General features: G+C 54.0%; 1 protein-coding gene across 1 annotated transcript; it reads left to right on the top strand.

The window, feature by feature from the left end:
* Positions 1-14860: 14860 nt before the first annotated feature.
* Positions 14861-21765, top strand: Fndc5 (fibronectin type III domain containing 5). Its single transcript, XM_059255886.1, has 6 exons — positions 14861-14948; positions 16467-16582; positions 17184-17382; positions 17917-18006; positions 20178-20311; positions 21589-21765. The coding sequence occupies exons 1-6, from the start codon at positions 14861-14863 to the stop codon at positions 21763-21765; spliced, it is 804 nt and encodes a 267-aa protein (XP_059111869.1).
* Positions 21766-26543: the final 4778 nt, after the last annotated feature.

The raw sequence follows: 26543 nt of genomic DNA on the forward strand, positions 1-26543 counted from the left end.
TGAGGAGCCACAGAACAAGTGTGTGGGAAGGGACTGAGGAAATGCGCAGGGCTGAGCAGGGGAGCGTGTCCCTTACTCCCCTCCTCAAGGTCCAAGGAACTGGGTCAGCGGGGCGGGGGCAGAGCGATGCGCTGGGCAGGAGCGCTCCTCCAGGTGCCCCTTCCTCTCGGCCACTGTGGGCACGGCCTCTGTCAGCTGGAAGAAGGGTCCCTTTTCTCCGCAAAGACCCCCCGGTGCCCAAAATAGGAGGAATCTCACAGCTCAATCCGAGAAACCCGCCCTGGCATCTCCTCCAAGCCTCCCCCGGCTCCGGCCCTGAGCCCCCGCCTCCATCCTTCCCGCACTGGGCGCGAGGTCCCTCCTGGAGGGGGCGCCCGGGACGGACGGCGCGCGACTCCCGGGAGCCGGCCACTCGGCGGTCAGGACCCTGGAGAGCGCCGCGCGATTCCCCCGGGGCAGTCCCGGGCTGGCGGCGCCACGGGTGGGAGGAATCCCGCGAGGCATGGGGAGGAGCGGGCTGGGGAGCCCTGGACGTGGGTTCCTGACTCCGGGGCTGCCCTCCCCGCATCCCCGGCCCCGGCTGGAGCGGCCCCCACTCACCCAGCGACGCCGAGACACCGACTGCGCAGGGAAGGCGGCGCTGCTGCGGCGCGCGGCGGCAGAGGCGGCCGGAGGGGCGGGCGGGACTGCGAGGGAGACGCCCCGCAGCGTTGGCCCGGAGCCCCTCCCCTGGGGGGGGGTCCCCACCGGCAGCTAGGCTCCGCCCCCGCCCCCGCCCGGGAGAGGGAACGGGACGCCCTCACTGCCCCGGGGCCCCCCTCTCTCGGGAGCACCCCACCGTGGGAAGAAGATCGGGACCCCCCAGTTCTGCAGGTCGACTCGGGGAGACCAAGGAAAGGGGCAGATCAGTGCCCAGGGACCGCTCTCCTAAGCCGGGAACAATCCGGGGCAGCGCCACCCGATTCCTCCCCACCCCTACCTGGGCGCGGGGCCGCCTGTCGCGCCGAGGGCGGAATCCGATAGGCACCCTCACTGCCCCCGCGCCTCAACTCCGGAGCCAGCTGAGCTGGGGGTTCTTGGGAGAGGTGGGAGCGCCCATTCCCCAGTCTCGAGGTCTTCCAGGGGCCAGACACGCCCCCTGCCTACCTCCGCCTCAGAGCACGCCCCCTCTGCAGCCTACTATTCCGGATGTCATCCCCAACCCTCTCCAAGAATTAATCCCACCTCCTACCATCAATGTACCTCAATCTTCCCAGTACCCCTCCATGCAAGGCATCCTCTCCTCCCCCAGCCTCTGCGGGTGCAGGCCTGTGACCTGAGAGTGCAGAAACGCGTCTCCACCTAGGGAGGTGGGGCGTGTTTCTGAAGTGGGTAGGCCTCTTGTCTACATTCAGGACAGCTGCTCTCTGGAGACCCCGACCCGGTCACGGCATCTGCCTGCAAGGGAGCTGCACCCTCCCTCCTCCAGCCCTGGTACCAATCCCTACAGCCTAAATTCTGTCCTTTCTCCATCTCTAGGATGTGGACCTCACTGTGTTCTACATTGCCGATGAGGAAACTGAGGATTAGAATGGTTAATTGCTTTTCCAATGTCTACCAGCTAGTGAGTGACTTGAATTCAAGAGCTCTCATTCATCCATTTCACAAATATTTCTCAAGCCTAGCTTCTGCACGCCACACTGTTCCGGACCATCGGGTTGCAGTCATGCAGAAGAAACAATGATAGAACACACATAGTCAGTTCTGTGGTGTGTTAGATAAGCAACTGGAAGAAAGCTTGGGGAAGCAGCAGATGGAGAGCGATGGGCACTTCAGATTGCATTCCAGGTGAGACCGGAAGCCTTTGCTGTGTTCAACAGAGCGGGTCTGACTTGCATGCAGCAGCTCACCAGAGCTTTATGTCAAGAGAAGAGTGGTCGGGTAAGCCTGGTTTCTGGACCTCCTTAGAAGGTGGAGTTGACAGCATTCGTCTCTTCCTGGACGGCTCTTCTCAGGGTGCTCTCTCTGCCTGTAGATCATCCTGGCTGCCCAAGACACCAGACAAAGCTCCCCAGCTAGATGCCTAGGTCGGGCCTCTCAGGACGTCCAGCCTTCACTCTTGTGCTTGGAGGCAAAGAGGGGGTGTACATTGAGAGAGCTGGAGAGCCAGACCCGGATGGAATAGGGACAGCTGGGCCCTTGGGAACACCGGCTCCACTGTGTGCCTTGGCTCTTGTGTTGGGACCCCCAGTGGAGGCGTGAGAGACGCCAGACGAACGTGGGTGGGTTCCCAGCTGCCTCCTTCAGGAAGACCTGCAGGCTGATAGGGAGTAGAGAAGTGCTTAGCCCCCACCCCAGACCCCTCCAATGACAGTCTCCCTCCCCGCTCCCTGGTGGGTCTGAAAAGAAGGCCATGCTTGGGACATGGAGAGGAGCCAAGCCCAGAGTCACCCCCTGTCCCCCATCACTTCTTTCCCTCTTTCCTGCCTGAAGCTGGAACCTCCCAGCATGGCTTAATTTCTCTTCTCCATTCTTGGGTGGAAGGTCTCCGTGAACCCCTTTCCTCCAGACTGACTCTTGGCTTGGGCACAGGTTCAGTTGGCTCTCATGCTTTTCTTCTTTGGGAAGGTGATTCTGGAACCTTCCCTCAGCACCTCTGTCTGCATCCTGCCTCCACAGGGTGTGCTTCCGAGGGTAGGACTGAGTCTCCTCGTCCAGGGCATCTGCTTTTCTTGGCCTGTTTCTGTATGTCAATGAGCATCTCTGAAAGCAGAGACTGGGCCCTCCTGGGAGCTGCTGGCTACTCACACCAGCCACCTCTACCTTCCCAAGAGCGATCGCGGCACTGGACAGGCTCTTGAGCCAAAGAGGAGGCCTAGGGACTCCCCACACTCTGAAAGACCCTGGGTCCAAGACAAGCGTCCTGCAGTATAGTTCAGAAAAGGCAGCAGAGGGGTTGCTGCTTGGGAAGCCTGGGTCCCTCCCTTCTTTGGGCAGGTGACATGACAAAGTGTCCCTGGAGCCTTGGGTTTGCCTTAATTGAAGGCCTGATGTGTGCATGCTCAGGTTCTTGCTGCTGATGTCCCATGCCCTCTCAATCAGAAGGAGGTGTCCGGGAGGGAGGGAGGGAGGGAGGGAGGGAGGGAGGGAGGGAAGGAGGAAGGGGGGAGGGAGGAGCACCCTGAGGTAGGGCCAGGAGAGGTGGGACAGAGCAACAGGTAGTCCATGAGAGAATAAGAACATCTCCAGAGCAGAGAAGTGGGATGGGGGCTTCAGAAACCAGGATGACTATCCTAGTCTACCATGATGCCAGGCCATCAGTTATCTCCTGTGTACCTACTGTGTGCAGAGTGCCCTGCCTAGAACACTCCATCTCATGATCCATGATCCTGAGGATCTCTGATATTGCCACCATTTTTTTTTTTGAACAGAGGTGGAGACCGAGGCTCAGGGAGTTGAAGTCTCCACCCTGAGGTACATCAGCAATAAATCACACTGAACCCAGCTCTGCGTGACTCAGGAGCTGCCACCCCACTCTGGAGGCCTCTCAGTGAAGTGGGCAGGTCTGGCCCTTCTCTAGCCCACTCAGAAGACCGACCCAACCCCCATTCCATGTCTCTTGGGTCCCCAACGGTTTGGAAAATCCTGATGAAAGCAGATGGTGGGGACAGATGGAGGGGAACGCATCTCGGGGCTGAGTTACACAAACAAACATTGATAAAGTGATTAAAACCTCAAGCCACCCCTTTCCAGAAAGCCCTGCCCACCCAGCTTGGAGCAGAGTGAGCTGTGAAGTGGGGTCCGGGGGCCTCCCGAATGCCCTGGGTCTCAATCTTGTTAATCCCAGTCTCTGCCAGCTTCCCTTGACGCCAGGGACCACCCCCGGACCAGAGCCCAGGGTGGTAGAGTGCCAGGAGCACAGCCCGGGAGGGGGCGGGGCAGGCCTGGCAGTTCCCCAGAGAGCTGGCCATGAGGAAGGAATGGCTGGGGAGGGGCGGGAAGTCCAAGGTTCTGGGGCTGCAAGCCTGAAATCAGGGCCAGAAGGGTAGGGGTGGGGATGCCGGAGCTGGGGTCTCTCTGGGGAAGCCTCACTGGCCATGTGGGACTCAGTTGGCCCAGGTCACACAGCAGCCCAGCTGCCCACAGAGCGAACTGAATCCTGGGCCTCGAACAGTTAGTGATTTGCTTCGCTCCTCTGTGGAGGGAGACAGTGTCAGTGTGAGCCCGGGAAGTGTGGCTGTGAGGGTGAGGAGCAGCCGAACACGGTGCCTAGGTACCCCACACACGGCACAAGCACCTAAGTACTTGCACAGAGTACCAAGGTAACAAGAGGCTAGGACTGGCTAGATGAAAGCGTCTCCTCTTCAGACCTGCATTCAAATCCTGCATTGGCCCTTTTCCTAGAGGCAGAAAGCTGGCAAAAAATAGCCCTCTGACCTTCTGGTTCCTCCTCTGTGAAACCAACATTTCCAGCTGCTTTCTGGACTGGCTCCCAGAAGCCCACAGACACCCCCGACTCAAGCCAGCCAGCAACCAGCTCATGGTCTTCCACCTCCAGCGTGCAGGTCTCTGGGTCCTCCTCCACCCCCAGCAAGCAAGCCCGAGACCCCAGCACATTCAGGACCCTCTCTCTGGCTGCTCTTGTGTCTGCTGCCTCCCCAAGTCCAGCTCATTCTGCAAGAGTGGGCAGGGTCTCCGCTTGCCTCTCCCCTCGCTTCTGGCCAGGGCCGCCTCAGAGCCCTGCTCTGGCCTCTTCTCACAGCTCCCCCTGCTGGGATCAGTTTCTCTAAATCTGATTAGAGACGGCACTGCTGAATAACCTCCCATGGCTCCCGCTGTCTTCCTGTGGAAAGGGACATCTGAGGCTCACACACCCACACCCTCCCACCAGCCCTTTTAACTCCTTGCCAGTTCAGCACCTCTGTACCTCGTGACTAGCCCCCCCACCCAGAATGGAGGAGTTCCTGGCCCTCTCCCAACCCTAATCTCTGCACATGGGACTGGATCTAGATGGGGGTGGCTGGAGTGACTGGCAGCTGGGGACTCATCATCCCGGCCAACTCTTGTCCACTAGGATAATTGCTCTTCCCTCTGCCACCGGGGGAAGCTACTCTGAGCTGGAAGCCACAGTGTGACAGTCCTTTGCCTGAGGTCACTCAGCTGGGTCCGCTGTCCCCCAGTCACAGCTTCAGACAGCTAGAACCCTGGGCTCATTCTGCAGCAGTTCATGGCCTGGGCACTCCATCTTCCCATTCTTTGAGTTCGTCTGCTCTATCTCAGGCTAGCTCCCCAGTCTTCTTAGGGCCACAGCAAAGCCATGGTCACTTATGGAAAGTGGGGTGGAGACAGGAAGCTGTTTCCTCTAATCCTTTTTCTTTTCCTTGAGACAGGTTCTCATTATGTAGCCCAGACTGAACTCATTGTAATCCTCCTGCCTCAGTCTCTTAAATTCTGGGATTATAAGCATGTGCCACCATGTCCAGCTTCTCTACCCTTTGTAACTCTATACACATTTCTGTAGGGGTGACTTATAACCTGTGTGCAGAACATGGCAGATCTCAGTCAAGAGCTAATGAATCAAGTGCTGGTATTATTCTGAGACAGGGTCTCACTGTGTAGTTCTGGCTGTCCTGGAATTCACTATGGAGACCAGGCTGGCCTCGAACTCAGAGATACGCCTGCCTCTGCCTCCCAAGTGCTGGAATTAAAGGTGTGCGCCATCACGCCTGGCTAAGGTTGTTGTTATTGTTTTGTTGGTTTGTTTTCTGAGTTTTAAAGTTTATGTGGTTTGTATGTGTGTGATAGGTATGGTGGTGTGTGAATGCACATGGGCCAGTGTACATGTGGAGGCCGGAGGACAACTTTGTGGGCCTGGCGCTCCCTCTCTACCTTTACATGGGTTCCAGGGATTATCATCAGGCTTGTACAACAATCCAGTCTGCACGGTATGGTGATGCATGCCTGGAATCCCAGCACTCCAGAGGTGCAGGCAAGAGAATCCTTAGCTAACAATGAGTTCTAGCCCAAGCTGAGATACATGAGACCTTGACTAAAAACAATTAAGAGTATGGCTGGGGGATGTAATTCAGTGATGGCATGTTTGACTAATGTGCCTGAGATCCTAGCTTCAACCCTCAGCACTGGGGTGGGGTGGGGAGGTCAGTGCATCGAGCTTTTTTGTTTTTTTCCCGAGACAGGGTTTCTCTGTGTAGCTTTGCGCCTTTCCTGGAACTCACTCTGTAGACCAGGCTGGCCTGGAACTCACAGAGATCCGCTTGGCTCTGCCTCCCGAGTGTTGGGATTAAAGGCGTGTGCCACCACTGCCTGGCTTTTTTTTTTTTTTTTTTTTTTCTTTAACAGTCAAGATTTTGAAGAGAAAGCCCCTCCTGGACTAGAGGCTGCCTCCCAACCAACAGCTCTACCTTGGGGCCTGGCCAAGCAGAATGCTATTTCCAGTGTCAATGCTCCAGGTGGCTACCTTCCTGACCACCTTCCTGGCCCATCTTCCTGGCCAGCTTCTCACAACCCAGGAACCTGTTTGAAATCCCCCGCTGCCTTCGACACTGAGCATCGGTGCCTCCCAGGGCCTCAGCTCTCTGTGGAACGCCCCCTTTCTAGAGCTGTGAGGCACCTGCAGGACACTGTGGGGAGGAGATGCTCGTGAAGGAGCTGCTGGGTGACACTTCACGCCTAGGGATGACCACGAAGGCTAGAGGGCGGTGTCCCAGAGAGAGGACAGTGCACATCCTCTGCCAGGCTTGCTTCTGCAGCCACCTGCTAGTTTCTCCAATTTTAGAGAAGTGGAAACTGAGGCACAAACAGGTCAAGTTCTCTGACTGAGACTTCCTTAATTAAAGTCAGCGTCAGATCCAAGGTGAGCGCTAGCTAGCTCTGCCTCTGGGAGCCAGACAGCCAGGTTGCCTTGGAGGAATGAGGGTCTCCCAGGGACTCCCAGAGGCACCCAGAGCTCCAAACCCCTGACTCAGGCATCCCCCAATCTGTCTATCTGGGAAAACCCAGCCAGCTCTCAATCCTAGCACCTCAAGCTCTCTGGAGGCAGGCCTGGGATTGCCTCCTGTTTCCATAGTAACCGTGAACAGAGGGCCTCCCGCAGCAGTGTGGGGATACCACAGATACCAGTACCTGCAAGTCCACACGTGCCCTGGGAATCCTTAGGATGGGGCAGCCTCTAGCGCATGTCCATGCACGTGCATGCCTTTGCACAGCGTGCACACCCAGGGCTGGGAATGCATGATCCTCTATAAATACGTGAATACTCTTGCATATGCAGACACACGCACAGTGACCCAGGCCTTGGCATGCTCACCCACCAGTAGGATGGGAGATCATCCTGCCGGATGTGACCCACTCCCACAGCAGCCCCAGCCCACCCTGGTGCAGAGCAGTCTTGGGAAGGAGGGATTCCGCTTCACACCACCCACTGCAACACATTTACTGACCACGTGTTGGGGACTGCATGTGGCATCTCCTGTAGTCCTCACAACACCACGGGGGAGGAACCAGATAAGGAAACAGACTCAGAGAGGCAGACCAACTTGCCTGTGGTCACACAGCGAAGGAATGCATCACAGTTTAAGCTTAGGACTGCTGGGGTGCAAGCATTTGGGTTCTTTCCCTCATTAGCAGACCCCTCAACGTCAGAGCCAGGAGCACTCATATTGATACACACACACACACACACACACACGCACGCACGCACGCACGCACGCACGCACGCGCGCGCACACAAAGACAGGGTGGGGGTGTGGGAGGCGTGGGGGGAGATGTTAAAGTCAGAGACAGGACAAGAGATGTGACTTCCCAATCAAAACACCAGCAATCATGAGCTTTTTGCTCCCCGGCCAACAGACACTTCTGTGGCCTTTGGCTGTTCCTGGAATGAAGGGGGAGGTGAGAATATCATAGAGGCTTGCCTTCTACGGAGTTCTGCCTCGTCAGAAACGGAACAGCAAGCACAAGACCTTCTGTGAAGCCACCTGGGGTCACTAATCAGCTCCTGGTTACTATTCCCTCAGGAAATCCAAGACAATGCCTAAGTCCCTGCCTTGCTGTCTACATCTTCACAGCTTCTGCAGACTGGACACCCGGATGACATAACCAGGACTAGGTTCCAGCTCAGTGGCAGAGCACCTGACCAGTGTTTTGAAGGTACAAGAAACTGAGTTCAATTCCCAGCAGCACAAATAACAACAATAACATGTGGAGATGGCGCACGTGCCTGTAATCTCAGCGTATGAGGGCTAGAGGGAGGCAGGAGGATCTGGAATTCAGGGCCAGCTTGGGCTACATATAGCCCTGTCTCAAAAGAACAAAATAAGTAAACAATGATAACATTATGATCTATGGGCCACAACAGTCACTACCGTGCAGACTTCTATAGCTTCCACACAGCCAGCCTTTAATTCCACTGAATCCTCACAGAACTGCCTGAGGCCATGGATGTGGCCTGTGGTCACCGAGGCTTGGTGACTTATTCACAAAGTCGTTCCTGGTGCTGGCAGCTGAGCCTTTGGGTTCCCGGAGAACTGCCATCCTGGGTGGTGACCATGGGCTTCATCTGGAGCTCGGAGCTCTTGCTCTCTTGGGTTTTCCTGTTTAGGAAAATGTGGATTCACAACGGCCGGAGTGGGCACCCTCTGCTGGCCATGTCCTGGCTCTGCAATGCCTTCTCCCCCTTCTGGAGGTGGCCCTCAGAATAGGCTGTGTGAGAGGTGGGGGTTCCTGGAGCCTCCAAGCTTCACTCTGTGTGACCCCTACTTGGTCTGTGAAAACAGGTGTTGGGGTGACCCATCCAGCTAGAGGCTGAGCTCAGGAGTGAGTCTAAGGGTACTGTCCTCCTCATCCCTGTTGGGAACGAGATCTTATCCATGAACCTCCACTTCAGCCCTCCACACCCCCCTATGATAGGGCCTCTGGTCCCACACTCTTGAGAGATGTGGGTGACCGTGGTGTGTAGCCGAGAAACTGTCTTCAGAGGCAAAGTCAGAGCTGAGGTTTGAGGCACAGAGCAGGCTAGAGCTGGCTTTGTGAGCCTTGGGTAAGATGGTCAACCTCCCAGAGCTCTGTGAAATGGACCAGAATGAAGAACTGAAGAGATTGGGGGGGGGGGGCTCCTTAACTTAGTTACAAGGACCTTCTTCCTTCTCCTCTCCCCAAGCCCACCATCAGCTCCTCATTCTGTGGTGTGTGTACCAGCAGCCTCCTTTTCAAGAGACCTCACCAGAGGCTCAGAGAGGTGGAATTACTGGCCCAGCATCACCCAGCCAGGGATTTCTAGTTTCTGGATCTGGACTGGGACAGCGGAGCCCCACCCAGCTCTCTCCTCATCCCTCCTTTGAGTCCCATCCACTGACTCCTCCTACAAAAAAGAGAAAGGTCTCAGCTACTTCTCCATGTGTCTCTGTCAATCAGATCCAGACCGTCATTTCTGGCTCCCCTCGCCTCTTCACAGGCCGCCTGGTTCCAACCCTGTTTTCTAAGGTCTGCCATCAGCAGGCAACATGATCCTTTTAAAATGTAAATCCCCCAGCTCCCCTCATTTCTTCCCACGTTGCCAGCAAGACTCCGGTCTTCCAGCTTCTTTTAGTTTCCTGAACATGCCAGGCACACTCCTGCCCCAGGGCCTTCGCACTGGCTGCTCCCTAGGCTGGAACACTATGATGATATGACTTAGCTGCATCCTGAACTTCTCCAGTTCTTAGCTCAGATGCCACCCCTCGGGCCACACTGCCTAACCTTTCCTACTCAGCCTCATGCACCCAGCCTTGCCTCGAACTCCCTGTGTGGCCAAGGATGATTTTAAACTCCTGAACCTCGTGCCTCTACCTCCCTAGTGCTGAGATTGTAGGTGTTGACAATCACACCTAGTGACTGTCCTCAGTTCGTGCTGAGGACTGAGCCCAGGCTTCTTGCGTGCTAGGCAGAACTCTATCAGCAGAGCTATATGCCCAGCCTCAGAAGATGTGTGTGTGTGTGTGTGCCTCTGTGTGTGCCTGGTGTGTGTCTGTGCCTATATGTGCCTGTGTGTATGTCTGTGTGTCTGTGTGTGTGTCTGTCTTCATGTGTCTGTGTGTGCCTATGTGTGTGCCTGTGTGTGTGTCTGTCTGTCTTCATGTGTCTGTGTGTGCCTGTGTGTGTCTGTGCCTGTATGTGCCTGTGTGTGTGTCTGTGTGTGTGTGTCCCTGTGTTCATGTGTCTGTGTGTGCCTGTGTGTGCCTGTGTGTGTCTGTGCCTGTGTGTGTGTGTGTCTGTGTGTATGTCTATGTGTGTGTGTGCCTGTGTGTGTGTGTCCCTGTGCTCATGTGTCTGTGTGTGCCTATGTGTGTGCCTGTGTGTGTGTCTGTCTGTCTTCATGTGTCTGTGTGTGCCTGTGTGTGTCTGTGCCTGTATGTGCCTGTGTGTGTGTCTGTGTGTGTGTGTCCCTGTGTTCATGTGTCTGTGTGTGCCTGTGTGTGTCTGTGCCTGTGTGTGTGTGTCTGTGTGTATGTCTATGTGTGTGTGTGCCTGTGTGTGTGTGTCCCTGTGCTCATGTGTCTGTGTGTGCCTATGCGTGTGCTGGTGTGTGTGTCTATGTGTCTGTGTGTGTGTATGTCTGTGGTGTGTATAGGTGTTTTGTCTGCCTGTATATCTGTGCACTTCATGCATGCCTTGTGCCCAAGGAGGCCAGAGAGAGGGTATTGGATCTCCTGGAACTAGAGTTACAGAAGGTTGTGAGCTGCCATGTGGTTGCTGGGAACAGCACCCGGGTCCTCCAGGAGAGCTGCCAGTGCTCTCAACTGCTGAGCCGTCTTTCCTGTCCCCAGTAACACTTGCTTATGTTTGTCTCACTGGCATGTGAGACCCATGGAGAGCTCGCCTTGTGTACAGTGTGTCCCCAGGACCCGGCAGGTTCTCAGTAAGTTGAATGAATGAAGCTCCTGTAGCCCTATCTTCTCTTACAAGCTGCTCAGGACAGTCTTTCACATCTAGTCTTGTTTTTCCTGCTCCCGGTGTTTCAGTCCAGGGTTGGTAACTCCCCGGCCCCTCATGAGGTGTGCAGGTTCCCCTGCCTCCCCTACACACACCCACACACTGTGCGCTCAAGCTTTCTCCCCTCCCCCTTCTCTCCTTACCCCTCTAGCTCCCAGCTAGCTCTCAGTGCTCATTGAGGGCAGGATTGCTTCCTCCTGGAAGCCCTCCTTGCTTCCTTTCCAGTGAATCCTGTCTTCTGCCCCTAAAGATCTGGTACCCTCCATCTGAAGCCCCAGGCTCTCAGTGTTCTGAGAACATCATCTTCCTCGTCCCTGATCATGGGAGCTGCCAAGGACCAGAGCCAATCTGGCTCATCACTGTGTCCTCAGTACCCAGACCCACCAGGCGTGGCTTGGCGTAGGACGTTAGAAAACATGAGCCATGGACATCTGGGATTAGATAAGACAGGCCGTGTCTCCTGGCTGGACAACCCACAGCAAACCATTTTCTCTTGTCGAAGGTCTATTTCTTCATCTCTGACATTGGTGTGACCTTCTCAACTGTCAGCGTTGTGAGGACTTTGGAACCTGGAAAAAGTTGGTGAACAGTGGGTCCCTGAGCTTTGCCACTTTCCCTGTGAGCATCAATCCTGTGTCCTCTGTAGAAAAATGCCCTGGAGCCCTATCCTGAAAGGTCCTTAGAGATGGGGTGGGGGGGTGGGGGGGTGGAGACAAGCACGCCAGATCAGGCCCTGAACTTGAAGCCGTGAATTTTAGACACAGCTCCACACTTCATTGTCTGCGTGGTTCCAGACAAGCCCCTCAGTTCTCCCAGTCTCAAGATCTTGATCTAGAACTGAGGCTAAAGCTACACACTAGCCTAAAACTCCAGATAACACAGGGCAAGAGCGGAGTTCTCCCTTATTGTACCCCAAAGCAATCTCCTGTGTCTAAAGAGCACACTAGACACGAGCCATGTCTGTTCCAAGACTGGACAAAAGTCTTCCTATTCTAGATGACAGCCAATGACCGAGATAAGCTCTGAGACTCCGGACACCTCTTGGTGCCTAAGAGGGTCCGAAGGCTGGTGAGTCCTTAAGTGTCTGTGTCTTCAGAGAGTTGTGCAAGTAGAGAAACAGGAATGCAGCGAGGGAGGGCACATTTCTCCTCTCCAGACCATTCCCTTCCCCAATTCCAGTCCATATGTTTGTGTGTTCTTCCTGAATGCTGCCTGGAACCAAGTACATAGTAGGTGCTCAGTAAGCAAGTGTTCAAAGGATGGATTTGATCTGGACAGTCAACAAGCGCTACTGAATGCCTTCTGTATTAGTACGCTTAGCGCTGTGCTCAGGCAGGGGGCATTGGGTGGTGTATATAAAGCAAGCAGTGCTGACAAACCCCTTCCCAGGCTCCCTCGGATGCCTCCGCGTCCCTTCAGGTCTCACTGCCCTTAAGCAGCTCCTACTGGGTGCTAGGTTTCAAGCCAGCACTTCCTCCAGAACTGAGATAACGCCCAAGCACATCAAGAATCCTGGAAGGCTACACCCTATGGCCACAACTCTTCAATTTCTTCAGGTCTGGCATGCCCGCTCCACCGGCGCCCCGCGGGCTTTGCTCCTGGCTCCCAGACAGTGATCACTGCCCCTTCGCCCCTCCTAACGCCCTACATCAGCCTGGGGCTTTCCCCAGAACGGCCAGCAGGTGGCGTGGAGGCTCCCCTCTCCCCATCCCTGGACCGTAGGCTAGAGCCCACCTGGACCCTCTCCCTCCTTCTCCCTCAGCCAGGATAAAACTGGATCCTACGACCTCTACCTGACCCTGCTCTTTCCTGCTGCTCCTGTAATGGCTAACGGAGGAGACTCCAGTTGCTCCTGCAGGCCCCTGGTAGTCTGGGGAAGGCAAGGAGGTCCCTGGGGGTTAAGCTGCAGCTGGTGGGGTGGGGCTGGCAGGGCGGGGCAGGCAGCAGCTGCCATAAGAGAAAGAGAAAAAGAAGGGGGAAGATCCCTGGCTGGGCTACCCTCCCAGGCAGGTCCAGGTTCCCGCAAGGCCCCGGCTGAGGCTCATCCCCAGGACAGGGTATGTAGCCAAGGAAACAGATGGTGGTGGTGGTGGTGGGGGGGGTATCAGCCTGCCCATCATGGCAGTCCTGGGGGTACAGAGGGTTGGGTGATGTGATTGGAAAGCTCAAGAGAACACCCTGAGCCCCCTCCCACCTCGTCCTTCCCAGGGATCTAGGTAGAAACTTGGGAGGGGGCAGGGAGAAGAGTCCTTGGGGAAGGGCATTAGCAGAGGAGTGTTCTGTGGCTCCTTTTGCCTCATGGTGGGTTTGCACCAAGCACTGGGGCCTCTATCTTTGGGCCTCAGTTTCTTCATCTAAAGCCTGGACCGAAGACCTTGAAGATCTCGGTTCACCCTCTTTGGGAAGAGATCTCCGGAGAACCTATGACAAAGGGGTGTCCCACTCACCACCCACCCAAGGGTGAACTTTCAGATGAGGGTGTGTGTGTTGTGACAAGCATGGCCCTTTGTGTCAGAAGGCCAAAGGACTCTCTCTGGTCTAGCCTCACTCCTCAGTCTTGCTTCTCTGACTGGGACTCGAGTTAAAGAATGTCACAGGCTGAGGTTGAGGGCTTTGTGTGGGTCCTGTAGTAATTCTCCTTAGGGAAAGGATCGTGAACGTGGGCGAAGGCGCCTCTCTACCTCCAAGACCATCAAAGGAGCAACAGAAGGGTGTGTGAGGACAGGATGGCACATGGTTGTTCCCAAGGTAGAGAAGAAAGAGTTCTCAGAGTGCGTTAATTAGCTGAAGCGTTGTGCCGCAGCTCCCAGCCCCCAGCACTTTAGCGCCATTAGCCAAATCAATGCTGAGAATGGGCATAGTGGTCCCCCAAGCCTCGCGAAGCCGCAGCCTCCGCCTCTCTGTTTTTGAAGAAATATGATTCCAGATTGTTCTTTTAATAATCTAGAATGTGAGCAGGTTTATAGAGAGAGATTCTAGACACTGGGGTGTTGAAGCCACTCTGGGTAGGGAGTCTGTGGAGTCAAGTCCACTTTTGGGAATCGGAGGACCCTGGGTTCAAATCATACTGTGGAGGGGCCTCACTGCAGTGTCCGTCTACATGAAATGCCCACAGCGGAGTCGACCTCAAGGGGCTGCAGTGAGAACGGAGTTCCACTCTCAAACAAGGCCCGCAGAGTGTCTGCGCCTAGCAGATGTTCACGGTGCTCTCGAGGGGATTAAAAATAGCATAAGAAAAAGAAAAGACTGGCCTGGGGTCTCAGCTAGACCTCCAAGAGAGTCGAAGGAGGCCATCCTCAGCCTCAATGGACACACTGACCTCCTCCCCAGAGTGTACGGTCCGGACCCTACTTAACCCCCCACAGCTTGTGTGTGTGTGTGTGTGTGTGTGTGTGTGTGTGTGTGTGTGTGTGTGTGTGTGATGGGTGCCTGGAGTGTGGGCCGGAGTGAGAGGTGGGGCACAGATGGGCATCTCCCAAGCACTTGTCCTCCCTCTCCCCTGGGGAAGGGCCGGGCCGGGTCAGGACTGGGGCTGGCACTGACCGCGGTGCGGTGCTGCGGCTCCTGCACCCGCCAGAGAGCGGGAGCCGCGGACGCCCGAAGCCCCTGGCTTTCCGGGCGCCGGCAGAGTGAGGATCGGGGACAGGAGTGGGGGCGCCCTCGGTCCTCACCCCGCCCCCGCCCTCTCCCCGCAGCGGGGGCGCCCCGCCCCCCGGGCGCCCGACGTGGACGCGGCCGCTGCCGCCGCCGCCGCCGCCGCCGCCGCCGCTGCCGCCGCGCGGGAGTCGCTGTCCGCGGAGCCGACATGCAGGCGGCGCGGGGCGGCGCGGGGCGGCCGGGCCGGGAGGGCCGCGGGCCGGAGCGCGAGCGGGAGCCGGACGCAGGAGCCGCCATGCCCCCCGGGCCGCCGTGCGCCGGGCCGCCCCGCGCCGCGCTCCGCCTGTGGCTGAGCTGCGTCTGCTTCGCGCTGGTGCAGGCGGGTAAGGGGGCCCGGGGCGGGGGACGGGCGGAGGGGGGGGCAGGCAGCCTCCCCTCCCACGCTGCCACCACCGGGGAGTCCTCGGTTCCCTTCCCGCTCCCTGAGACCTCCCGTGTCATCTGCTGCCTACTCTACTAGCCCGACCTTAGCGCCTCTGAACCTTCTTGACCCCTAGACCCCGTCCTTCAGCCACTAGACCTCTTCCCTGGGTTTTTAGGGTCTTGTGTCTCCTGATCCCTTCAGGCCATCCCCTAACCATGGGTCCTTGCCTCAAGTCACCTTTTCTGGCCCTGGGAGCGGCTGAGGACACTAGTGCCCCACCTTGGGCCTCCCTCTGTATCCCCAAAGACCTCTCTCTCAGAGACACACAGGCAGCCGCACCTCTCTGTGCAGCGGCGACGATGATGAAGAGAACTGGAAGCTGGGTTGCAGGGTGTGTGTAGGGGGCCTCAGCCTGCTGCAGTCAGTGTCTGGCTCACCCCATGGGGCCCTCCCTCCCCACATCACCCCGATCTGTCCCTCCTGGCTGCTGCTGCTGCTGCCGCCTCACTCTCTCTCTCCATCTCTTTCCTTGCCCTGCTTCTGGTCCGTGTCTGTCTCTAACGCTCCACTTGTCTGCTCTCTGGTTCTGTGACCGCGGCCCACCTGTCTGTGTCCTTATGTCTCTTTCCATCTGCACGTCTGGCATAATCCTGGGGCCTTGAGTCCACTCATCGGAGGGGTATGAGGTTACTGCTCAGGCCCAGGGCTTCTGATCACAACACTTGCCCTCTTGAGAGACATAGCCCTGTGTGACTCTCCTCTCCCGGAAGGTCCTTCCTGCCCTGCTCCTCCGTTACTTTCCCACTCACTGTCTGGAATTTCCAGAAGGCCTTGCCCTATCTTGGTGTCTCTCCACCGAGGCGCCCTGTGCTGACCGTCTTTCTCTCTCTAACTTTCTCCATCCCTGCCACTTGAGGGCCACGGAATGTGAGGAGGTTCACACAGACCCTTTCCCTTAGGAGCACTTTGCCCAGCTCACCATAATTCTGGGTTGCTCCCCCACTCTCATGCCAGGGCTCAGCCCTTCCTTGGCTCTTCATCTTGGGGTCTGTCTCCTTCCCTCAAGGTCACTCACTTGACAGTGTGGGGCTATAAAAAGAGCAATGGACTTAGGAGTGCTTGTGACTGCTTCTCGTGTGACTGGCCAGCTTCTGCAACTCCGTTCAGCTCTCCCCCACCTCCATTCCTAACCACCCATCCACTAGATCTCGCCCTGATTCAGGTCCGGGCCCATCAGTTTTACCTAAGCACCCTAGTTTGGCCAGTCTATAGCAAGCAGGAGCTTCCCTACCAGTCACAAGGAGCCTGGGGCCTCTCAACCACCGAGGAACCGAGAGCCATGTGGCCCAGCCGAAGCCTTGGATTCTCTTTTCCCTCCCCACATAGCCCCCCCCCCCAGCTTCCCCTTTCTCATTTACGGTGGGACTGGGCCTCAGAGTAGGGCATGCTCAGGCTCAGGTGCCTCCCTGCCCTGCAGACAGTCCCTCGGCCCCTGTGAATGTCACCGTCAGGCACCTCAAGGCCAACTCTGCGGTGGTCAGCTGGGATGTCCTGGAGGATGAGGTTATCATCGGGTTTGCCATCTCTCAGCAGGTAACCCTGGAGGGTGCTTGGGAGGAGAGGGCATATCAAGAAGGTGACAGGAAACTGGATGCCTCTGACATTGCATGTCTGTAATCCCTGAACGCTTCGCAGGAGGCAGGGTAGAAGGATTGCAAGTTCAAGGCCAGCCAGACAATACAGCAAGACCCTGTCTTTAAATTAAAACTGAAAAGAAAAAGAAAAAAGAAGAGAGTGTCTGGGATGGAGGGTGGCGGTAGAGAAACAGAAGAGGAAGAGAAACACAGGACAAGAGATGTGGGTGACACGCTGTACATTTAGCTTAGAATGGGGGTCACAGAAGGTCCATAGTCAGTGGAGAAGGGTTCCCGTCTTGCCTGAGACATGGAAATTCAGAGCATGGGTCTGACCTCAGACACAGAGGAGTTTCAGACATACTGGCATCCTCGGTAGATGTGTGGCCTGGGGCAACATCCTGACCCCTCTGAGCCTGTTTCCTTAGCTGTACCGTGGAGATAATGATGCCCAAGGCGATGGGATGATGATGGACACGAAAAGGACTTGTCACTGCGGGAGGTGGGCAGAAGTGGGGTTGGTGCCTGCACACTGACATACCAAGCCCTCCCCCTTTTAGAAGAAGGACGTGCGGATGCTTCGCTTCATTCAGGAGGTGAACACCACCACCCGCTCGTGCGCCCTCTGGGATCTGGAGGAGGACACAGAGTACATTGTGCATGTGCAGGCCATCTCCATTCAGGGCCAGAGCCCAGCTAGTGAGCCTCTGCTCTTCAAGACCCCACGTGAGGCCGAGAAGATGGCCTCTAAGAATAAAGGCAAGCCAGGGGCATGCTAGAGTCCCAGGGTGAGGGCAGGGTGAGGGCAGGGTGAGGGCAGTTAGGCCAGAGCAGTTGGGCAGAGCAGGAGGGAGGCAAACCAGCTCAAAAGATGGAGGTTTGCTAGAGTGCCCCAGGAGGAGACGGGCATGTAAACTTCCTCCTTTGGATCGAGTCCAAATGCTGCCACCCCAGGCAGCCTTCACGATGTTCCTGGAATTCTTTTTTTTTTTTTTTTTTTTTTTTTAAGATTTATTTATTATATATACAGTGCTCTGTCTGCATGTGTCCCTGCAGGCCAAAAGAGGGCACCAGATCTCATTACAGGTGGTTGTGAGCCACCATGTGGTTGCTGGGAATTGAACTCAGGACCTCTGGAAGAGCAGTCGGTGCTCTTAACCACTGAGCCATCTCTCCAGCCCCCTGGAATTCTTTATGTTGGGTATCTTGGGAGGCACTTCTTATTGTGACCTTGGCCCTGGAGCAATGGCCAGGGAGGAAAGGCACTCAGGACTAGCTCATCTCTCCTTGCAGATGAGGTGACCATGAAGGAGATGGGGAGGAACCAGCAGCTGCGAACAGGAGAGGTGTTGATCATCGTTGTGGTCCTCTTCATGTGGGCAGGTGAGTCAGGCTTCCCATCCTCCTTCACTGACCCGTGAGGAGCTGAGGACCCCAACCAACCATCACCAAGGGTAAGGGGCTTGGAGATGTCTAGGGGTGGTGGTGAAATTCCCAAGTCCTGCCTATGGCCGCTCTGAGAGCTAAGTCTGACACCCCCCCCTAGTCCCCTCCACCCCAAACACGGCACATTTCTGCTGTCTTGTATGCTGTGGCATGCCTTCTTCCTCGCAGAAGTGGTCCAGCCTCCTAGGGTGGCTGTGTCCACAGTCAGTGTATCCTTTGGCCACACTCACAGCTTCCTTCTCTTCTGGGATGCTGGACCTCTGGGTCTTCAAGCTCAGGAAGCTCAGAGGAAGCCATTGCTTGACCTCAGACTTGGAGTGCTCTCCTTGTCTACCTATTCTTCCAGAGGCAGCTGAGCTGCAAGGCCAATCCCCCATCTGCACACAGGAACAGCCTGCCTGCCTTTGTGGGCCCACAGCACGTTGCCCCTCTTTAGTCCTTATGTAATCTGGGCAGGCTACTCTTCTCTCCCTAGTCTCCAAGTTCCCTGAGGATAAAATCCACATCATTCATCTTTACGTTCAATACAACCAACCACTCCATCCTAGACTGTAGAAGAGCCTTGTGCTTGCAAGGAACTTGGGCTGGGACAAGATTGGGCTTAACTATAATTGAATATAATGAGTACTACAGGAGTTCTAGTGTGGGGGACAGGGCTAGAGAGATGGCTTGGAGGTTAAGAGCACTTAACTACTGATCTTCCTGAAGACCCCAGTTTAGTTCCCAGCATAAGTATCAGGTGACTTGCAACCACCAGCAACTCCAGTTCCAGGGAGAGCCCACACTTCTGGCCTCTGTGGTCACATCTGTGCCCACATGCACACACACACATAATTAAAAATAATAAAAACAATAAACAAAATAGCACTAATGTGAGAACAGAGGAAATGAGGTCAATTCTGGAGCTGGAAGTAGAAAATTAAAAACATTTTAATTAAAAACAAAACAAACCCGATGCAGGTGTGACTCAGTGGCAGAGTGCTTGTCCATCATCCATGAGGTCTTAGGTTTGATCTCCAACACTGAGAACACAGGACAAAAGACCCAGAGCAGAGGGAACATGGGAACTGAGCTGTGAAGGCGAAACAGAAGCTAACCAGGCGGCCGACAGAGGAAGGTCGTTCTTGGGACGAGGGTCAAGGAACAGATGAAACTCACAGACTGACTCGTGGTAGCTGCGGCCTGTGAAAGAAGGTGGAATACTGGGAATAAAGGGGAGAGAGGCTGAGGGCTAGAGTCTTTGGAGAGATTTGAACACCATACTCAAGCCTGATTATTGTAGTGGTTGAGGGCAGACTGTGGAAGAAAAATTTTGGGGAAAAATGTTTCTTATGCACATAGAAAAACAGGTACTTGAGAAAGGCAGGAAGACGAGGGTCAGACAAAAGAGAAGCTTTGAATAGGGGACATTATTAGGCTTGGCACAGACAGTGTTTACATAATCACAACGCTATAAACAGAAAATTAACCCAAACTTAATGGTGGTGGAAGTCTATTAGGATGTTGGAGAGGGAAGCAGTAGCTGCTGGGGGCTTCATCTGCTATGATGGGAAGTTGAGAACTATCCAAGGTAGATCAAGAACACTCAGAGTGGGGAACACTTCTCCAACTGGAGGGAGCAGTGTGAATACTATCCGAGTACTAGGTTGCTAGTAGACAGCAAGCCAGCTCTGCGCATCACCTCCCTGCCGCACCACGGTGTGACCTTGAGTTACTGACACCCTCTCACAGTGTGCTCCCTTGTGCCCTGGGACTAACAATAATAGGTAGGCGTTGTAAGGATCAAGTGAGATTGAATACGTCAGTGCACACAGTACAGGGGCTGGCATGGGCTCATCAAACGCCGTTAGCGTTTCTGTGGGAGCTGTCAGAGGCTCAAAGACAGGGTAACAGGGAGACCTATGATCAGACCCTTGCTGTGGGAGGGCCAGCCCGGCAGCAGGGAAAGCCTCGTGGCCTGGTAGGTGAAAAAAGGAGCCAGAGGCTGGAGGGAGGCTGCAGCAGAGCGCAGAGGCCATCTGGAGATGGCGGCAATCACTGGAGCGGATGAGGCAGGCAAGGTAAGAAGTCAGATCCGGGCCTCTGACTGCTCCCGCCTGTCTTCCCAGGTGTTATAGCTCTCTTCTGCCGCCAGTATGACATCATCAAGGACAATGAGCCCAATAACAACAAGGAGAAAACCAAGAGTGCATCGGAAACCAGCACACCAGAGCACCAGGGCGGGGGGCTCCTCCGCAGCAAGGTGAGGGTAACCCCTGGACTTGGTGGGTAGCCCTGTGCCTTAAAGGGCTGTAGTCCCTGGACTGCAGAAGGGGTCAGCTCAGGGCCTGGCAGGGCAGCAGCTGGGCAAAGCCAAACTTGGCTGCTGCCTGTGTGACACAGGAGACACTATAAATTGATTTTGGATCCTCGCCTTTTGCAGGGTGCCAAGGGCCAGTGGTGTTTTGTTGTTTTGTTCTGTTTTCTAAAGACAGCCAATGGGAACAGCAGAGCTCCTGGTTGGTGTGGGCGGGACCGCCAGTATAGGGGTGATATGCCTGGGGCGGCGTTTTACGTCTGTACCTTCATTTCCTCTTTTATGAAAACAGATATGAAACCTTTCAGTGCTTGCCCTGAGCAGCTCCGAAGACAGTAGAGAATGTGAGAGGACCTCACTGTTCTGACGATGACTGTCCAACAAACATCTGGCCCTCTCTGCGTCTCCTTCCCCATCCATCTTCTCCCATCATCGGGCTTTACTGTCTTCTCTCTTGGCTTCTCTCTTTCTGATGTCTTGTCCTGAAGCCTCTTATTAACCCCTAACTCCAGGAGCACCTCAACAATGTCAGTGTCTCAGGCTGCACCCAGAGACACAACTGCAGAATGTGAGAACCAGCCAGAGGGATGTCTTTGCTGCGGGTAGACTGGGTGCCAGGCAGGGTTCTCGGCACAGGACTCATGTCTTGGCCACTCGGCTTGACCAAAGGCTGTGTGTGAAAGGGCAGAGAAATGAGGCTTCCAGGCAGGGCTATGCCTTTCTTCCTGTGAGGGACAAGAGCCTGGGTTCAGGCTGCAGGCCTACTATTCCTTCCCTCCTCGGCCCTGTTTCCCATCTTGCAAGAAGTCTGTTCAACCAGCTCCGGCCACTTCTCTTTTGTTCCCTTCCCAGTTTCTACACAAGGCCTCAGTGAACATCATCAAAGTGTGGCAGGCCCATCTGCAGGGGAAGGGTTTCATTCTCTGCTGGTCCCTGAGCCCTTCCTGGGCCCAGGGTGAAAGCTGACTAAAGCGGTGGGGGCCCAGCTAGCCATAGTTCCCTTTCCCCATCTTAGCCTGATGGAGGCTGAACTATAAACCCAAATTCTACGCATACACACACACACACACACACACACACACACACACACACACACACACACACACACAATCAAATAAGCCACAAAGCTAGAAGGCCGGGCTGCACTCTGGGAAGGCAACGCTGCATGAGACACTGCCGGCCTCCCACCTCCTCGCTTCTTCTGGACTGGCTTCCTCTTTGAGATAATGCACAAAGCTCTGGGAGAGAGCAAGACTGGCTGGAGCTGTGGCCCCTTCAACCGAGGCAGCAGGGAAGCTGTGGGGCTGCCTGCCTTTCGGGGTCCTGACGCCATCAAGCCCGTTCTAGATGTGGCCAAAAAGGACATGTGCGGTGTGAGGCACACCTTTGCGAATGTTTGAGGTTACTGTTCGGACTCTCGGAAAACACATCAGAGGGTCCACGCCAGAGGGTGGAGGCTTCTGCCCAGGCCCGAGCTGACAGCTTCCGTCTGCAGCCTTCTTTGTGGTGAGATCATCAGTATGGAGTTTGAAGGTACTGGAAGGTACTGCCCACTTTTAAAGGAAGTACCTGGGCATTACAGCAGCGTCGGCTTGCACAGCTGAAAAGGGAGCGTCCATATCCTAGGAGCTGCCGAGCGCCCTGCTGGAAAGCCATTCACCAGACAGAGAGCAGCTTCGCCGTCACTACTGGCCTCTGGGTCTTTGGATCTTGCCATCTCATTCAGGGTCCTATGGAAGTTATCCAGGGTTCTCATGTCCTTCCCTGGAGCTTGAAGTGTGAAGTGACAGCTAGTTTTCTCTCTCTCTCTCTCTCTCTCTCTCTCTCTCTCTCTCTCTCTCTCTCTCTCTCTCTCTCCTCTGCCCCTTCTGGTTTAAAAAAAAAAAAAAAAAAAAAAAAAAGGTGCTTGATGAGGCAAGCGGACTTCTCTGGGACTGATGTACCATGGCTGCCAATGGGAAACGTGGACTCTACATCTTCCATTGGTGGCCAAGGTAGTGTGGAGCCTGTTCCCAGCACACAGTAGGTTTTTGGTGAATACCTGTTGTACTGAATGATGAGCACAGGTGCCCAAGTCAGAGAGCTGAAAGCCATCACCCACTGACTGCCCCCTCATTCGGGTCTATAACAGCTCTCAAGGCTGGGTCAGCCACCGTTCTGCTTGTACCAAGTGTGGCAGCACAGGAGAGGAGAGGCAGGTAAGGGCAGATGTCAGCAATACTAAGGGCTTCCTCCTGGGAGGACATGAGGTCCCACTCATTGTCTTGTGACTTCCATCCCTGCTGAATGGGGCTGCAAGGCCAAGGCTCCTTAAGAGAGGGCCTTACCTCGATCCAGTTAGAGCAATAACCACTTTTTAAATGTAAAATAAAGACAAATGAAAAGGCACACCCTTGTCCTCTGGTAAATGCCTAAGCGTTGCCCTCTTTTTCTGGCAATTGGCAGCAAGTCAGGATGTGTGGAGGAGGGAGTCAGTTCTCTTCCATTTTGGCCTGCAGCTTCTTAGGGACATGCCTGCCAGCCAAGCTGGAGTTGGAAGGGAATTCTCGAACAGATGGGGGTGCACGTGTAGGAGAAGAAAATAGCAGCTCTACCATCCTCTTTCTGAGGCTCCTCTCTGAGCTCAGCTGGGGCTGCCTCACCACATAGGTATGCAGGCGCCTGCTCAGTTTCTTCAAACAAAGGGTTTTCCTCTCTGGATAGTACTGTGCGCTTATTCCTGCCAGAGGACTGTGGCTCTCATCTGGGGTGGGTAAGGAAGGACTGAAGAGTTACCAAGGCTGCTTTCTGCAGAAATCATTCAATATTCACTCCGTGCTCCTCTGGGCTGTTAAAGGAACATCATTAAGATCCCAACAGCAGGCTGAAAGGCAGGCAGAGTAATGATGCCATTAGCCAATGAGCGAACCAGTAAATGGGGCACCTCGAACATTCCTGTCTAGAGCCAGGGGAGAGAATGTCAGATGTGCTTAGAGTAGGCTGTTCAGGTTCTGAAAACAAAGGAAAAGGAAGGTCTCAGAAGCCTTTGAACAGACAAATCTCCAAGCCAAACCTCAGAGAGGTACTGCCTGGGCTCTCTGCCCATGTACTTCCAACTGAGAAGCATTAGGTAGAGGTACTTAGTGGGGTTTGGAGAGCCCCGTTAGCTGGGGGGCAAGGCTCGCTGTTCACCCATGCCTGTGGTTCGCCATAAAGGATCTGAAGGCAGCCAACTGCTCCTTTAGCTTCGGCTCTGTCTTCTTCCTCCTGAAATAAGGACTGCACTCTTCCTGAATCAAGTGTCACTTGCAGTCAAACTCTACAGCTATGATTTGAGAAGTGGTTCCTCCATTCCTTTCAGGTGACTCCAAAGAGTTCTTGCAATTTGGGAAAGCTCTGTGACCAAGACCACAGCAGGCCTGTGGGAAGAAGCTGGACAGAAAGGCAGAAGGCCCTGACCTTGGGCAGTCAATTCTCTGAGGGTGCAGCAGGCTTCCTTTCTACCAATACCATAGAGGATTTCCAGAGCCCACCCACCCAGGGTACTGGCTAAAGGCTGTTCTAGAAACATAGTGGAGGCCAAGGAGCTAAGGGGGGAGGAAGACTACTGGGTATCTGAAACAGGGGTCCTTTCTCCTGTCTTCTAACCCCTAGCTTTTCAACACAGGTGTCCTCTAAAATCTAATCCAGCCCTTTCCAGACATGCGTAACAACTCACCAGGCTATCGAGGATGATCTTTCAGATTTTTCTTTATTTTTTCCTTACTGATTTTTCTTTTAAGAAGTAGCCTCCAGGAGCAAATTGCTTCTATAAACAAGATACTCTGACTGCCCCCAGGACCAGCCCATGGTTGAAAAAAAATACCAAACCTGAAAATACAGCCTGAAACTAAGTTAAGGAGATCTCTGTATACAGATAATAACCTGGGGACACATTTCAGGATTGTCACTTAGGCCACTTTAAATGTTACCCCAAAGATCACATTCCTCCTGTCTCTGACTGGGTACTGGGGAAGGCCAGACTTTCCATCTACATGCTCCGGCTGTTGTGGGGAATAAATGGGTTGGAATGACAAGGCTGGCGCGCTTGTTCATTAAGAATTCCAACCCTGACCAGCTGACTCTCTCTGTGACAAATGGGAACATTTACTCGACAGGTGCCCTGCGCACATGTGTGTGCACGCACACACACACACACACACACACACACACACACACACACACACACACACCCCAAACCCTGCGATTGTTGGGGGAATAATTTTTTTCTCCTAGAAAACAGGACTTTGGTTTCTTATCCTACAAAAGCTCAAGATGCCCTCCTTAGAGAATGAGCCTGCTCGCTCCCCGTAGAGAAGATCCATTTTCTTCTTTTTCTACCCACTTCTCTGTAACAAGATGAATGGGAGGTATGAGATACAATCAATTCAGAGAATTAATTCATCCTGGTCTCTGAAACTTTTGATGCCTAGGGTAGAAACTGACACTAATGAACGGGAAATAATGACCAAAAGATCCTCTACACTTGACAGGAACAATGCGTATACACAAGTCAAGAAATTACACACTGAGACAAGCATATCAAATAGCACCCCCCCCCCCCCCGACACACACACCAGACAAATTGAGATAGAATTTAGCATGGTGGCACTTGCCTGTAATCATCTCCTTCCTTTCAGGAGATGGGAGGCAGTCTGCATTTCATATGGAGATCCTATCTCAAAAACACCCCCAGTGGGGCTGGAGAGATGGCTGAGTGGTAAAGAGCACTGGTTGCTCTTACAGAGGACCCAAGTTCAATTCCCAGCATCCAAAAAGCAGCTCACAGCTGTCTGTAACCCCAGTTCCAGGGGATCTGACACCCTCACACAGACACACATACAAGCAGGCAAAACACCAATGCACATAAAATAAGAATGATAAATCACTAAAAAATGTTTAAACACACACACACACACACACACAGAACAGCAAGTCAGGGAGCCTGTCCAAGTCTGTGCCATTTTCCCAGCAGGAGCAAGATTTGAAGAGCACTGGCTAATGTAGGTGACAATCTATCATTGCTGCTCCTGTATCCTCGCTCCTAGGGGTAAATCTAAGAAGATCAGGTTCATAAACAGAATCTACAGACTGTTATCTCTCCATTATTTACCCACATCCATCCAATCTTCACACCAGTTTCTTGGAGCAAAAATTTCTAGAGAAATTGGGTTAAGAACAACCACCAATTTCAAATGACTGATTCTGGCTTCTCCTATCTTCAAAGGGAGAATACCCTGGAATAGCATGGTTTCCTCCTTAGTGCTAGCTCGAGAGAAACAGACACAGTGGCCAACAGGGAGCCATGGGAAGGAATGCAAGGAACTGCGTGCCTAATGGTGCTGCATGGTCTCCCCCTCTGCAAAATCAGCAGCACAGTGATATTTCAGGCTCTCCCATGTCAGGCTCCTGACATGCACCATATGTAGCTGCAAATCCCAATCAATCTCAACATTTCTTAACTGCTGGAACGCCTTCCTCAACACTGTAATTTACCCTCCAAAGAGCAGGGAGCAAGCACCTCCTTCCCAGAATCATGTTCTACTAAATGCTGCCACCCTCCCATATCCTACTGAACGACCTACGCAGAGGAAGGCAAAGAACCCTCCTCCGAAGCCCGAAACAGACGGCCACAGTACATATGCCACTGACAAGAACTTTTATTTCTTTTTAATGACATTAAACACAACTGCTACAAGGGGAAAAACATGATTAAAAAAAAAAAGGAGGCACCAAACTTCAGTTTCATAATTGATCCTGACAACAATGCAAGTCAATCAGAGCCCATATTAGATGCAAAACTATTGGTTATTTCAGGCTCCTTACTTACAAGTAAACTATTTAAATAGCAAATTTTTATTTTGCTTTGTCAAGACCCCTGTGATAACAATGTCATCATGGATGATAAAAGCTAGGTAGAGTTAAATGCACATAACCCTCACTCAAATTTAAAAATACAGCAAGAATTTAATCTACAATACAAGACTTAGAGACCAATACCAAATATAATATGAGATATGCAGCTCTGAAGAGATTAAAACTCTGGATTCTGCCCATTACCACCTTTAAGGCTAACATGCCAGATAACGAGTTTTCTTTGGCTTTGTTTTTCTCCTTAAAGAATACCATGTTAACACCAGAGAACAGCTCTCTCCTCCCC

The sequence above is a fragment of the Peromyscus eremicus genome, chromosome 2, assembly GCF_949786415.1.
Source record: "Peromyscus eremicus chromosome 2, PerEre_H2_v1, whole genome shotgun sequence".
Lineage (NCBI taxonomy): Eukaryota > Metazoa > Chordata > Mammalia > Rodentia > Cricetidae > Peromyscus > Peromyscus eremicus.